This window comes from Micropterus salmoides, unplaced genomic scaffold, assembly GCF_014851395.1.
Source record: "Micropterus salmoides isolate LMB-PRFRI ecotype aquatic unplaced genomic scaffold, ASM1485139v1 Ms_hic_scaffold_3, whole genome shotgun sequence".
Lineage (NCBI taxonomy): Eukaryota > Metazoa > Chordata > Actinopteri > Centrarchiformes > Centrarchidae > Micropterus > Micropterus salmoides.
In genome coordinates this window covers 37,887,675-37,902,092 of record NW_024042261.1, presented here as the reverse complement: position 1 = coordinate 37,902,092, position 14,418 = coordinate 37,887,675, and the positions used below count along the sequence as shown (strand labels likewise).

The 14,418-nt window shown below is 46.0% G+C and overlaps 2 protein-coding genes and 1 non-coding gene across 9 annotated transcripts; 2 read left to right on the top strand and 1 right to left on the bottom strand.

Annotated features, from left to right (window-relative positions):
* Positions 1-2,082: 2,082 nt before the first annotated feature.
* LOC119882927 lies at positions 2,083-10,373 on the bottom strand. 4 transcript variants are annotated; one of them, XM_038693302.1, is made up of 6 exons: positions 10,238-10,340; positions 9,215-9,255; positions 8,492-9,112; positions 8,156-8,232; positions 7,645-7,896; positions 2,083-6,202 (listed from the first exon to the last, which is right to left on the bottom strand). In XM_038693302.1, the coding sequence occupies exons 3-6, from the start codon at positions 9,105-9,107 to the stop codon at positions 5,948-5,950; spliced, it is 1,200 nt and encodes a 399-aa protein (XP_038549230.1). In that variant the 5' UTR covers positions 9,108-9,112; positions 9,215-9,255; positions 10,238-10,340; the 3' UTR covers positions 2,083-5,947. The 4 variants fall into 4 exon arrangements, with proteins under 4 accessions (XP_038549230.1, XP_038549231.1, XP_038549229.1 ...); XM_038693303.1 differs by lacking the exon at positions 9,215-9,255 and having other exon boundaries at positions 10,238-10,373; XM_038693301.1 differs by having other exon boundaries at positions 8,492-9,255; positions 10,238-10,298.
* LOC119882930 (dual specificity protein phosphatase 14) lies at positions 9,583-14,248 on the top strand. Of its 4 annotated transcripts, none has more exons than XM_038693306.1 (4): positions 9,629-9,651; positions 10,471-10,520; positions 13,394-13,734; positions 13,856-14,248. In XM_038693306.1, the coding sequence occupies exons 3-4, from the start codon at positions 13,424-13,426 to the stop codon at positions 14,076-14,078; spliced, it is 534 nt and encodes a 177-aa protein (XP_038549234.1). In that variant the 5' UTR covers positions 9,629-9,651; positions 10,471-10,520; positions 13,394-13,423; the 3' UTR covers positions 14,079-14,248. The 4 variants fall into 4 exon arrangements, with proteins under 4 accessions (XP_038549235.1, XP_038549234.1, XP_038549233.1 ...); XM_038693305.1 differs by lacking the exon at positions 9,629-9,651 and adding an exon at positions 9,795-9,976; XM_038693307.1 differs by lacking the exon at positions 10,471-10,520 and having other exon boundaries at positions 9,583-9,651.
* On the top strand, positions 10,616-10,698 carry trnal-cag. The gene has a single exon. It is a non-coding gene; the product is annotated as a tRNA-Leu (tRNA).
* Positions 14,249-14,418: the final 170 nt, after the last annotated feature.

Genomic DNA, 14,418 nt, shown 5'->3' with positions numbered 1-14,418 from the left:
TTTTGTGTTGTTTCATTTTCAAACTGTTTGTCTGCTTCAACATTTCTCACATTTACATTTTGACTCTTTGTCCAAACACAACGTGGAAACTTTCTTCTCTTCCACCTTCGACTCAGATTCATCAAACTGTCCCGACTGGCCAACTCGCTTCTTTCAGCCTCATGAACATTTAGAGGTTTCATCATTGATCAGACTGCATCGCACCAGAAACCAGCAAGTCGTTTAAAAAATCAGAGCAGAGCTGTGGCAGAAACTGATTTAGATTTTCATTTCATTTATTTAAGATCAAATGGAGCACAATGTGACAAATAGCAAATATGACTTAAAGAGGCCATGTGTTTTTTTTTTGGGGCATTTTCCCTCTCCTTTATTGAGTTATAAACTTTTTTTGTGCATGTAACAGGTTTGCAAAGTGAAAAAGCCCGAAGTCCATCCCAAAGGGAGTTCCCATCTCCCACAGAAACTCTGCTCTGGACTGAAAACAGCTTGTTTGTAGTCCAGCTGCTTCCCTTTGGGATGAAAGCTAAACGCACCTCATATAACCTCACCAAGCGGCTACTCTGACACGCCCTCAGAAACACCGGTGGAAAAACAGCGAGCTGCAGCACACAGCTCTCCTCTCCCTTCCAAACACTAGCTACCCTCCAGGCAGTCAGTGGACATAAAGTTGTTCCTGTGATGTAGAGACAGAGCTCAGTTAAAACTTTATGGATACAGATTAATAACTCACCGCTCTGAAACTCTCGCTCCAGTCCATGTTGCCAAGCCGGTCGGCAACACGTACGGCTGAACCCGAGCTGTTTACCGGCTTCTCGCTGACCCGCCCTTCTCTGCTTCTGATTGGCTAGTAGTGCTTAACTAGGAACTGTGCATGTGCAACTCCCAACAAAGATCATTTAGAGACAAGATGTATCACTCCATAGCTAAAACCAAGCCTTCAACACAGGCTGAAAAGAGGAGCTGCAGCAATGTGCAGTATGACAAAAATGAAACCATGTAAACCTGTTCTGGTTCAACCTCTAAATAGGATTTTGAACAATGAGCAGAATATGACCTCTTTAGAAGAAGCACATTCTTCAGACACCAATAACGTTCCGTTTGTCTGATTGCAGCAACAAAATGCTTCTACACAGACGGGTACCTCACAGAAAGTTTTCTCTGAAATTCTTTATTCTTTCAAACAGAAGATGGTCGTCGTCCCCCAGACAGATCTGGTTTCTAGCCAGTCCTTTCTCTTCAGGTGACCTTGGGAATTCTAGTATTATTCACCCTGAAATTACAAACAGCCTGTACTCTGTACTTCTGGTTTTCAACAGATACTTTTCCAGTTTGAACATGTTAACATATTTCATGATGTCATTCTGTTGAAAGTGTTCTTTCAGTTTCAACCAGTTAATGTTGTTTCAATTCAGCCGAAGGAATCCAGCATCTACTTAACATGCACTGCCCATGGTGACACATGTACACCTGCTTCATACGGCTGCAGGAGATTGTTGGACAGTTTACCTTCTTTACCTGCTACCAGCTTCTCCCAAAAAAACGATACTTCTCTTTTTACCTGCCACACAGAGCGGGAATCTTTCCTGTTCCCCAAACACCATCCTATTGCAGGTTAACTTTAAGATGTGTGCAGTTCTCCCATCTCACTAATGTGAGAGGAGGTCATGTGACACCTGTACTGAACCTGCAGCTGTCAGGCTGAATGAAAATACACCTTTAGTTTCTGGGTCATATATAAACTGAATTCATTCAGGGTGAATGGTTTTCCCTCCTGTGTAGAGAAAGGCGGGCGGAGTTTAACATCAGCTCATCCAGGCTATTACATCCTGAAGGCAGCTTGGAGTTTAGCTAACTGATTAGTTTCATCGGTCGGATCTATAGATATAATTGAGTATCATCGGCATAACAACAAACGTTTATGGAGTTTTTCTTGATAATATTTCCTGAAGGAAGCAGATTTAAGGTGAACTTGATTGGTCCAAGCACATAACTTTGTGCTGCTGATGTGTTCAATGAGCCTCTGATGTTTGAGAACCGGCTGTTTATACATTTAATATACAGCAGAGAGCCGTTCAGACCACGAGGGAAGAAATGGAAAATCTTTATTTTACTTCTTAGAAAATGGTTACAGAGTTCTTCAGAAGCAGAACATGATGTCAGCAGCTGATCAGACCGATCATCAATTCATTGTGCCGATCACCTCGTCAACAGAGTAAAAATAATAATAGTCCATGAGCCAAGAAGACGTTCTTTCAGTAATTCAGCAAACACAGTATATTCATGGAGTCACCTGGTTTACTTCAGTAAAGGTAGTAATACCACAGTGTAGAAGTCTTTCATTTAAAAGTACAAAAGTATTGGCATCAAAATATACTGAAAGTACCAAAAGTACTAGAAAAGGATATATTATTGGATTTATCAAACTGCCCTCAGGTGTATGTCCTCCTCCATCAGGCCTGTCAGCACATTCCTGCTCTCTGATTGGTCAGCATAAGGAACATGAACCCACTGTAGGTAAACGTTCAATTCAAATGAGCTTTATTGGCATGAATGTAATAACAACATTGCTAAAGCATCATATATACACACAACATAAGAACAATCAACCCCATACATTTCATTAAACAAGTAAAGCGTAAAGTAATCAAAGCGTATGTGTTTGTGTTTAAAAAAGAAAAAAAAAATTAAAATAAACAAAACAGTACAGTCCCTGATCTATTTTGTAGAAACACCTGCTATTAACCTGAGTTTTAATTAATCAATTGGTGTTAGAAATAGCTCATATGAAAAGCTAAAACCCTCCCAAATGATGTTTAATGCACTGAAATAAATTAGTTTCACTGAAAAAGATTTATCATTTAAACAAGACAGAAAGGTCAGATTTTGGCAAGACAAAAGTTTTGTCGCCTATACAGAAATTTTACAAATTTAATGCAAATACAAAAATATGTCAGCAAATTAAGTAGTGGTGCTGCGAGATCCAAGTTTAATATCTTGTATGACTTCCATGAGCTTGAAGGACTGCATCCATGCGGTTTGGCAAGGATGCATACAATTTATTGATGAAGTCATCAGGAATAGCAAAGAAAGCAGTCTTGCATGCCTCCCAGAGTTCATCAATATTCTTTGGTTTCGTCTTCCATGCTTCCTCTTTCATCCTACCCCACATATGCTCAATGATGTTCATGTCTGGTGACTAGGCTGGCCAATCCTGGAGCATCTTGATCTTCTTCGCCTTGAGGAACTTTGATGTGGAGATGGAAGTATGCGATGGAGCACCATCCTGCTGCAGAATTTGGCCTTTTTTATGGTTGGGAATATAAGAGGTAGCTAAGATTTCTTGGTATTTTAGACTATTGATGTTGCCTTCCACCCTGCAGATCTCTCGCACACCCCCATACTGGATGTAACCCCAGACCATGATTTTTCCGCCACCAAACTTCACTGTTTTCTGGGTGAATCTCGGATCCATGCGGGCTCTATTAGGTCTCCTGCAATATTTGTGGCGACTGTGGTGTAATTCAACAGAAGATTCATCTGAAAAATCCACCTTCTTCCACTTTTCCAGTGTCCATCCTTTTAGCAGGCTGTGGCTCTTGGCAAATGCCACACGGTTTTTCATTTGTCTTTTGTTTAGTGCTGGCTTCTGGGCACTGATTCGACCATGGAGGCCATTTCGAGACAGAATCCGACAAATTGTTCTGGTTGACACAGGGACTTCAGGTGACCAGGTCTCGTGGAGCTCTGCTGCAGTGGAAAATGGGCTGGCCTTGGATTTTCGAGCAAACAAACGGTCCTCTCGAGCGGTTGTCTTGCGGCGCCTGCCTGACCTAGGCTTGTCAAAAATGTGATACACAAACACCGGTCAAAAATGTCTTCAGATGTTTTTTTTATCCTCTGTACTTGACGCTGAGACACATTGAAGGTGTCTGCCACATCAGCAGTGGATCTGGTCTTCAGCCTCTTGATAATCAAAACCTTAGTCTCAGGGTGAATCTTAGGCATGTTTGCAGAGGTCTAGTTGCTGTTGATGTGAAGGTCGAGTGTACTGGGGTTGTTTTTATACACACCTGAGACCTAATTGATCCATTATTAGTCACAGGTGAAGCTCATATGACAAGGCGACAACACTTATGTCTTTGCAAAAATTGACTCAATGGGCTTTACCAAGCTGTGAATATTAGAATACTTTTTGACAGTTTCGTTTTGCACTGAAACATTATTACAAAAGCTGTTGGGATTAAAATGAGCCATTTCTTGTAAAAAAATCTTGATTAGAAATATATTTCAGCGGCACTTCAAGTCAATTTGCACACAAGCGACAAGACTTTTGTCAGGGACTGTATGCGTGTGTGTTAAAAAATAAAAATATACGTTCTACCACTCCAGAGTACACAGAGACGCAATGAAGCAAAGTTGAGACTTTCATCGTTGCTTAGTATCAAATCTTAAAGGAGACCTATCACAAAAATCTAATAAAAAATAATTTTGTATCTTATACTGACTCATTTCAGCCTCTGTCTGAAACAAGCTGTAGATGCGCCTGTCTCTTTAAGACCCCTCCCCCCTCTCAAAGCACACTGTCTTCTGATTGGCCAATGTCTTACGTATTTAGCAGGCTGCGGCAGGGATGGGACTGCATAACATAACAGGTCCCCTTTAAATTCAAAGGCAACATCACCTTGATGACTGAAGATCCTGCAGATAATGATGCACCTGAACGTCTCCTGCTCTGTGATCACACCTGTACATGAGATGGAAAGACATTCAAGTAGTCCTGATCCAGTTTATATCCAGGCTGCCTCCGTGCTTCCGGCCTCCCTAAAACCTTGAAATATTAATAAGTATATTGAATAGTGATCAATATTCCTGAGACGAAGAGCTCCAGGCTGTCCAGGCCGATAAGCTGAGAATAAAAAGGTCCCACAGTGACGTGAGGCTGAACCCCATCCTGCAGACTAGGGCTGAACGATTTGGGGAAAAAATCTAATTGCGATTTTTCTGCCAGATATTGCGATTAAGATTCGATTTGTGATTTTTTTTTAATTGAAGTTTTGCTGAAGTTTAATATTCACTGCCAGTCTATTTTTGACGGAAGCCACGTCTGGCGGCACAGAGCCGTCTTCACGATTAGCTAATCGCGTTCTTTCAAATCTCAATTTGGAAACGATTAATCGTTCGGCCCTACAGCAGACTGAGGGAATTACCCACAGTTCATAGCGTTGTCACATTAAACAAGCAGGAAGCTTCCGGTCTGAGACGTGAATCCAATGCGGAAGTCCCTTAAACCTGCATCCTATTGAACGGCCAGCAGGGGGCGACTCTCCTGGTTGCAAACAGAAGTCCGGAGGTAAAATGTTTAGAGGAACAGAGACCAGAAAGCAGGGGAGGCTTTAGGGCGGGGCTACAAGCTGATTGACAAGTCGCTACCATGGCGACCTGTCAATCAGGATAGTGACTCGTACCCACGGCGCTGTGTACATTTAACCAGCGGCGCTGAAGAAGCTTATCCGGAGTCGGCTGCTCGAACATTTAGTTTTAAGACAAAGTTATCAGCTGTTAAAATGACAGATGCACCTAGCTACCTATCGCCGCACACAGCTCCACCGTCTCGTCCAAATATGGTCACGTCCGGTGACGCTGGTTGCAAAAACTCAACATGGCGGCGCCCTAACGGCCAAACTCGAGGCTTCAAAACGGCGGTCCACAAACCAACGGGTGACATCACCATGACTACGCCCACTTCTTCTATACAGTCTGTGTTTAAACACAGGGAGACCAGGGGAAGCCGGCCACGATCCACCACCCAGCAGTCAGAGGAAGAGTTGCATTGTGGGTAATGTAGGCACAGGTTGTGAGGAACAGCTCACTGCAGAGGCGTTACCATAGAAAGCAGAAGCAGAGGTCAGAGGTCACCACAGAGCAGCGGGGAACACGTGACACATTTCTATGGCTCCGGTGTCCACGCCGCTGAGTCCTGCTGTGTCTTCCCTCTGAGGTGAGGCAGGACGCCGTCCCTGTAAAACACCTCCAGTTTGGACACTGTCACCTGCCACAGGTCGGGGTCAAAGGTCACCGGGACGACCGCTGTCTCCTTCAGGGTGAAGACGGCGAGGTCAGCCTGCCGCAGGCCGGTCACCGCCAGCTGACACTGGATCTGTGTGAAGTAACTGTGAGACGTCTTCAGGCGGTAGACCGGGGACTGGGACAGGAAGACAAGGAGAGGATGTTAGAGACCAGGAGAGGACGACTGGGACAGGAAGACAAGGAGAGGACAACTGGGACTGGAAGACAAGGAGAGGTCAACTGGGACAGGAAGAGAAGGAGAGGACGTTAGAGACCAGGAGAGGACGACTGGGACAGGAGGACCAGGAGAGGACAACTGGGACAGGAGGACCAGGAGAGGACGACTGGGACAGGAAGACAAGGAGAGGACAACTGGGACAGGAAGAGAAGGAGAGGACGTTAGAGACCAGGAGAGGACGACTGGGACAGGAGGACCAGGAGAGGACAACTGGGACAGGAAGACAAGGAGAGGACGTTAGAGACCAGGAGAGGACGACTGGGACAGGAGGACCAGGAGAGGACAACTGGGACAGGAAGACAAGGAGAGGACAACTGGGACAGGAAGACAAGGAGAGGACGTTAGAGACCAGGAGAGGACGACTGGGACAGGAGGACCAGGAGAGGACAACTGGGACAGGAAGACCAGGAGAGGACAACTGGGACAGGAAGACAAGGAGAGGACGTTAGAGACCAGGAGAGGACGACTGGGACAGGAGGACCAGGAGAGGACAACTGGGACAGGAAGACCAGGAGAGGACAACTGGGACAGGAAGAGAAGGAGAGGACGTTAGAGACCAGGAGAGGACGACTGGGACAGGAAGACCAGGAGAGGACGACTGGGACAGGAGGACCAGGAGAGGACAACTGGGACAGGAAGACCAGGAGAGGACGACTGGGACAGGAAGACAAGGAGAGGACAACTGGGACAGGAAGAGAAGGAGAGGACGTTAGAGACCAGGAGAGGACGACTGGGACAGGAGGACCAGGAGAGGACAACTGGGACAGGAAGACCAGGAGAGGACAACTGGGACAGGAAGACCAGGAGAGGACGTTAGAGACCAGGAGAGGACGACTGGGACAGGAGGACCAGGAGAGGACAACTGGGACAGGAAGACCAGGAGAGGACGTTAGAGACCAGGAGAGGACGTTAGAGACCAGGAGAGGATGACTGGGACAGGAGGACCAGGAGAGGACAACTGGGACAGGAGGACAAGGAGAGGACGTTAGAGACCAGGAGAGGACGACTGGGACAGGAGGACCAGGAGAGGACAACTGGGACAGGAAGACAAGGAGAGGACATTAGAGACCAGGAGAGGACAACTGGGACAGGAAGACAAGGAGAGGTCAACTGGGACAGGAGGACCAGGAGAAGACAACTGGGACAGGAAGACAAGGAGAGGACGTTAGAGACCAGGAGAGGATGACTGGGACAGGAAGACAAGGAGAGGACGTTAGAGGCCAGGAGAGGACGACTGGGACAGGAAGACAAGGAGAGGACGTTAGAGGCCAGGAGAGGACGACTGGGACAATAAGGGACGAATAGACATTTCTGGACAGGGACATGTTGTGATTTTTTACCCCTCCGGGCTGCTGTCCGTTCTGGTCCTGTATTTCCAGACAGAAGGCGGGGTCCTCCACGCAGGCGTCCTCCACTCGTTTGTGTCTGTGTTTGTAGGGACACTTCACCTCCAGGCAGAGCAGCCGTTGGCCGGTCCGGCTGTCCGTCACAATGCCATCAGGGCTGGCAGCCAACCAGGGCCTCTGAGCGTCGATGAACAAACCGCAGTCCTGAACGGAGACGGACCGTCCCAACGCAGCGCTCTTCAGTCTCTGCAGGACGACATCATCATCATCATCATCATGTTTCCCTCCGTTAGAGATCAATGACATCTCATCATTATGAGACGTCGTTAACCGTCTCGTTATCAATTAGAAAAGTTTACGGATCATTAACACTAAATGTGTTTACAGCCAGATCCAGGATCAGACCCAGGACTGCAAACCTGAAGAGGACCCATGTAGTTCAGGAACTGTCAGGTAACTTAGCTTAGATGCTGCTGTACAGAGTTTCAGGTGCGTTGAACCGTACCTGGTACCTGCGGACGACCTCGGCCTCCATCTGGACCCCCCAGCTCATGGCTCTGGTCTGGATGCTCCGCCCCTCACCTGGCAAGTCAGTTTAAAGAACCAGTCAGTCACCTGTTACTGCTAAGTGGCTAATGTTAGCATGCTAACACGCTAAACTAACATGCTATACATCAGTATGTTAGCATGTTAGCTTCTAGCTCAAAGCACAACGGTTTCAGCTGATCGGCTCTTCAGCGGTAGATCGAAAAATTAATCAGTGAACCAATCAGCAGCAGCCAGGTGGTTGGGGGCGGGGTTATTACCTGTAATAGCCAGGTGGGAGGTGGGCGGGGCTTACCTGTGACAGCAGCCAGGTAGGAGGTGGGCGGGGTTTTGCTCTTGCCGTTGACGAAGCGGCAGTGAGCGATGCGGTGAGCCACGGAGGCCGTGATCCGGTTCTTCCTCCACATGAACCAGTCCTGGTTGGTACTCTGTCCTCGGGTCAGAACCTCCACTTCTTCCACAAGAGACCTGTCCAACTGGACCCCCAGACCCAGAGGGACCTGCTCAGGTCTGGGAAGGGCTATGCCAGGGAGCTGGTCTGGTGTTTGAGGTGGATCTGGATCTGTAGCAGCTCCCTGAACCTGTTTCTGATTCGGTTTCTTAACAGGTGTCTGAACGCCCTGTTTTCGTCCACCACCAGGACGTGGTCTCACAGCAGGAGCTGGATCAACCTGAGGAGTCTTGTTGGCATCCTGGTTCACCGGGACTGGCTTACTGTCAGTCCCAGTCTTTGGGGGGCGCACAGCAGCAGCTCTGGTCTTCTGGGTTTGACTGATCCTGGTTTTGGCTCGTGCTCCGTCCCCGGTTGTCTGGGTCTGGATGGTCGGGTGATACCGGACCTTGGGGATGATGGTTTCCTGGGTCCGTCCCGTCCCAGTGAACTGGTCTTTGTTCTGGTTCTGGTTCTTCATGTTGTCTACATCAGAATAGAAAGTGGTTTATGAACCCGAATTTCTGCAGGATCCATCCAGACTTTAAAATCAGTAGCTGATCACAGGTATGAAAGAGATTACTTTACCACAGTACTTCAGGTGTGTAACACTACTTCAGGTCTGAGGCCTGGATGATAAATCAAAAGATTAAAAAACATTTCTGTCTACAGAAGACAGTTCAGACCTTTAGAGGTAGTACAATATAAAATAAGTTTTTAATGAAATCAATGCTTTTAAGACTTTTCAAGGTCTGATTTATAGAAACTGTAACTTATTCTGCACATTCTGAGATTTCTCTGTGAAAATCATTGATCTCAACACAAAGTTCTGCACAGTAAAATCTGAATATACACTCATATAAACAGAAACTTTCATTTTTTTTATCATTTGAGGCTGGTTGGGTCAAAGTTAGAACACAATTTCCTTATTAAAGCTTTTATCTTGAAACTTTAAAGCCGGAAGTGGTGTCCTGCACCTTGTTTATTTGTTTATTTCAGGCTCATTTTAAATCAGGAGCGAACAGGTGAGAGCGACTCTGTTACACTCATTACAAGCATTCTGAACGCACCGACAGCTACACACTCTTCACCAAATTTCATTAGCAATATGTCAGAAAAAAAACTAATCTGGAACAAATCAAAAAAAGACTCGTCAGATGAACCCTTCTGATATCCGGTGCATTATTAGGAGCAGTTCTTGTATTCGGCGATAATCTGGTGACAGCAGCGATACGTCTTTATATGAATCCTGTGGTTTTATAGTGACCCGTAGCGTGTTATTCCAGCCAAATGGCCCGTGACTGAGCGAGTCTGAAAGTTTATGTGGTGTGACCCGAGGGCCGAACACTAGTAAGTATACACTCCGAATACTTCAGAATACACACTACTTAGAGGAAACGTCGGACACGATGTAGGATAAGCAAGCGGCACGCGAAGGTATGAAGGAGGCATTAAACCGTGATCTTTTTGAATGGAGTTTGGTGTGGGCGTGTTCGGCCAGCGCAGAATAAACCGTGTTTTTGTTTATTTGTAGTTTTTATTGCAATGAGAGACTCTGGCTAACTGGCTAACATGCTAACTGTTGGGGGGTTAAAGAGGAACAGATCTTACCTGCGCGTGCAGTCGGTCTGTCAGAGAGGAGGAACCCGAAACTGAGTCTATTTAAACTGACTGTGACTCATTATCCCATGATCCCCTGTGTGTGTGTGTGTGTGTGTGTGTGTGTGTGTGTGTGTGTGTGTGTGTGTGTGTGTGTGTGTGTGTGTGTGTCCGGACATGTCCCGAACACGCCCTGAATACGTAATACTTCAAACTCGGTCAACGTTTCTTCTTCTTCCTTTTAGATTCGCGGCTTCAGATCTGAGCTCGAATCAACTAAAAGCTCTTTATTCCGGTGAGTCGCCATGTTGGATTTGAACAGCGGACTAAAGTAACTTTAAATCGTTCATAAAGACATTTTCAAGTCTGAGCTCGGCTGGCATGTAAGCCGTCAGGATGGCCGAGCGGTCTAAGGCGCTGCGTTCAGGTCGCAGTCTCCTCTGGAGGCGTGGGTTCGAATCCCACTTCTGACAGACTCATTTTCTTTTCACATAGCCTACTCCTGTTTACAAAGTGAAAGCTAGATGGGTGGTAATTATTTAAAAAACGGGGACAGAGCAGCCAATCACAGCTCAGCCTGAAATAAATATAAATAAACAAAAAGCAGCTTTCAGATACTCAAATTAAACTGGAGTGTTTTTCCATCCATTCATCGTCAACCGCTTCTCCTGTGTTTTTAGATAACAGATATTATAACATTTAGAGTTTATTTTTCATGGCACAATGGAGAAGACACATTCCTTTGGTGTGAGAGACCCGGGTTCGATTCCCACTGTGACCCATCCACCATCGTGTCCCTGAAGCTGAAACTTAACCTCTTGTTGCTCCAGAGGCGTGTGACCTCTGACATATACAGGGGCTGGTCATTTAATTAGAATATCATTAAAAAGTTGATTTATTTCAGTAATTCTATTCAAAAAGTGAAACTTGGATATTATATTAATTCATTACACACAGACTGATTTATTTCAAATGTTTATTTCATTTACTTTTGATGATTATAAGTGACAACTAAAGAAAATCCCAAATTCAATATCTCAGAAAATGAGAATATTACTTAAGACCAATACAAAAAGAGGATTTTTAGAAATGTTGGCCAACTAAAAAGTATGAACATGAAAAGTATGAGCATGTACAGCACTCAATACTTAGTTGGGGCTCCTTTTGCCTGAATTACTGCAGCAATGCGGCGTGGCATGGAGTCCATCAGTCTGTGGCACTGCTCAGGTGTTATGAGAGCCCAGGTTGCTCTGATAGTGGCCTTCAGCTCTTCTGCATTGTTGGGTCTGCCGTATCGCATCTTCCTCTTCACAATACCCCATAGATTTTCTATAGGGTTATGGTCAGGCCAGTTTGCTGGCCAATTAAGAACAGGGATACCGTGGTCCTTAAACCAGGTACTGGTAGCTTTGGCACTGTGTGCAGGTGCCAAGTCCTGTTGGAAAATGAAATCTGCATCTGCATAAAGTTGGTCAGCAGCAGGAAGCATGAAGTGCTCTAAAACTTCCTGGTAGACGGCTGCGTTGACCTTGGACCTCAGAAAACACAGTGGACCAACAGCAGCAGATGACATGGCACCCAAACCATCACTGACTGTGGAAACTTCACACTGGACTTCAAGCAACGTGGATTCTGTGCCTCTCCTCTCTTCCTCCAGACTCTGGGACCTTGATTTCCAAAGGAAATGCAAAATTTACTTTCATCAGAGAACATAACTTTGGACCACTCAGCAGCAGTCCAGTCCTTTTTGTCTTTAGCCCAGGCGAGACGCTTCTGACGCTGTGTCTTGTTCAAGAGTGGACACAAGGAGTGCGACAGCTGAAACCCATGTCTTCCATACGTCTGTGCGTGGTGGTTCTTGAAGCACTGACTCCAGCTGCAGTCTACTCTTTGTGAATCTCCCCCACATTTTTGGATGGGTTTTGTTTCACAATCCTCTCCAGGGTGCGGTTATCCCTATTGCTTGTACACTTTTTTCTACCACATCTTTTCCTTCCCTTCGCCTCTCTATTAATGTGCTTGGACACAGAGCTCTGTGAACAGCCAGCCTCTTTAGCAATGACCTTTTGTGTCTTGCCCTCCTTGTGCAAGGTGTCAATGGTCGTCTTTTGGACAGCTGTCAAGTCAGCAGTCTTCCCCATGATTGTGTAGCCTACAGAACTAGACTGAGAGACCATCTAAAGGCCTTTGCAGGTGTTTTGAGTTAATTAGCTGATTAGAATGTGGCTCCAGGTGTCTTCAATATTGAACCTTTTCACAATATTCTTATTTTCTGAGAAACTGATTTGGGGGTTTTCATTAGTTGTCAGTTATAATTGTCAAAATTAAAAGGAATGGACACTTGAAATATATCAGTCTGTGTGGAATGAATGTATACATTATACAAGTTTCACTTTTTGAATGGAATTACTGAAATAAATCAACTTTTTGATGATATTCTAATTATATGACCAGCACCTGTATATAGTAATTATAAGTCACTTTAAATGAATAAATGTAAATGGCCTACCTGATGAGGTAGCCTCACCTGTCAGTCACTGTTGTGGGTTTAATGCCCCATTATTAATCCCTCTGTACTTCTACATCACATTTCGTACTGCAGTACTGGTATTTTTACTTCAGTGAGAATTTAAATGTACTGCCGTATACACAAAATGCAACATATGGTTTGCAAACACTTTAAACTGATAAGGAGCTTTTTTCCAGCAGTTCTTTTCTATTCCAGAATTTGTTAGTTTAACTGAACAGGACACCAACAGGAGGGCGTCTGCCGAAGCCTCCCGGGCTGATCAACACCCCCCCTGCTGTGACCCAGGGTCTGACTGGATGTGTACTCAGTATAATAATAATAATAATAAAAAACTGCGTTAACATGCGATAAATATATTTGGCAGCGTTAATTAACGCAATAATAAAACTAAACATACATGACATCCTGTAGGTATTGATTTTTAGATAACTTTCACTCGTTCATGTGTCTAAAAATCCTTTTGCGTCCACATCCAGACCAGAACCTGGATGGGGGGCCAGTTTAGACCTTAAACCACTAATCCGTTACACAAAATTAACAATCAGCTGTTTTTAATCATCAATTAAATATTTCTGTAATTTTTAAGGCAGAAACATCAACTCTGATCTTTGACTTGAGCCCCGTGTCTTGTCTTGCAGGTAACGGCGCCACTCTCTCTGCAGCTGGCCATGTCGGTGTCTCAGGTGTCTCCTGGACTGTTCCTCAGCGGTCTGGACTCAGCTCTGAGCCTCGGCGTCCTCTCCAGCAGGAACATCACGCTCATCATCAACGCCAGCGGGCTGGAGGACGTGGCCTACCCTCAGCTAGATGGCCTGCACGTCCTCCATGTCCCCGTCCAGGACCAACCTCATGCCCCCCTGAGACACTACTTTGACTCAGTGGCTGAACAGATCAGTCAGAACCAAACAGGGGGGACCCTGGTCCACTGCACTGCAGGCAGGAGCCGATCCCCCACCCTGGTCATGGCCTACCTGATGAGGTAAACTCCAGCCTTACCTGTCAGTCATTGCTGTGGGTTTATTGTCCCATAATTAATCCCTTTGTACTACATCTGTAGTATTTTATACTGCGGTACTGGTACTTCTATACGGTCTCTGCAGGTCTGAAGGCCTCAGCCTGCGGCAGGCCCACGAGCTGGTTCTGGAGCGGCGGCCGTTCATCCGACCCAACGCCGGGTTCTGGAGGCAGCTGATGGAGGACGAGCGGCGGCTGTTAGGCAGGAACAGCGTGAGGATGGCGAGGACGTCCAGCGGCGTCCTGCCCGAAGCTCTGGATGAGTCGGAGGACACAAACCCGGCCGCGGCGTATTGTGTCAACGTTTGAGGGTCTGAACAGAGACCCGGATGGACTTCCTACAGAACTACAGACACATTTGGACCCGACAGTTTGTCTTCTGGCTTTTATTGGACGGAGAAAAACTTCAGAGCACCAATCAGCAGCCAGCAACACTTCACTTCTTCTTTTTGTCATTAAACCTCCTGTTCAGACTCAAACCAGCAACTCTCTCACTTCCTGTCTGTGTTTGAAATCACCTGTCTCAGCAGGTGTCTAACAGGACGGCGAGGCGTTGAGCGTCTCTCGCCGTCTTTCTGTCTGATGTTCTTTCAGAGACGTGAAACAGCGTTGCACACCTGTACACACACACACACACACCTACACCTGC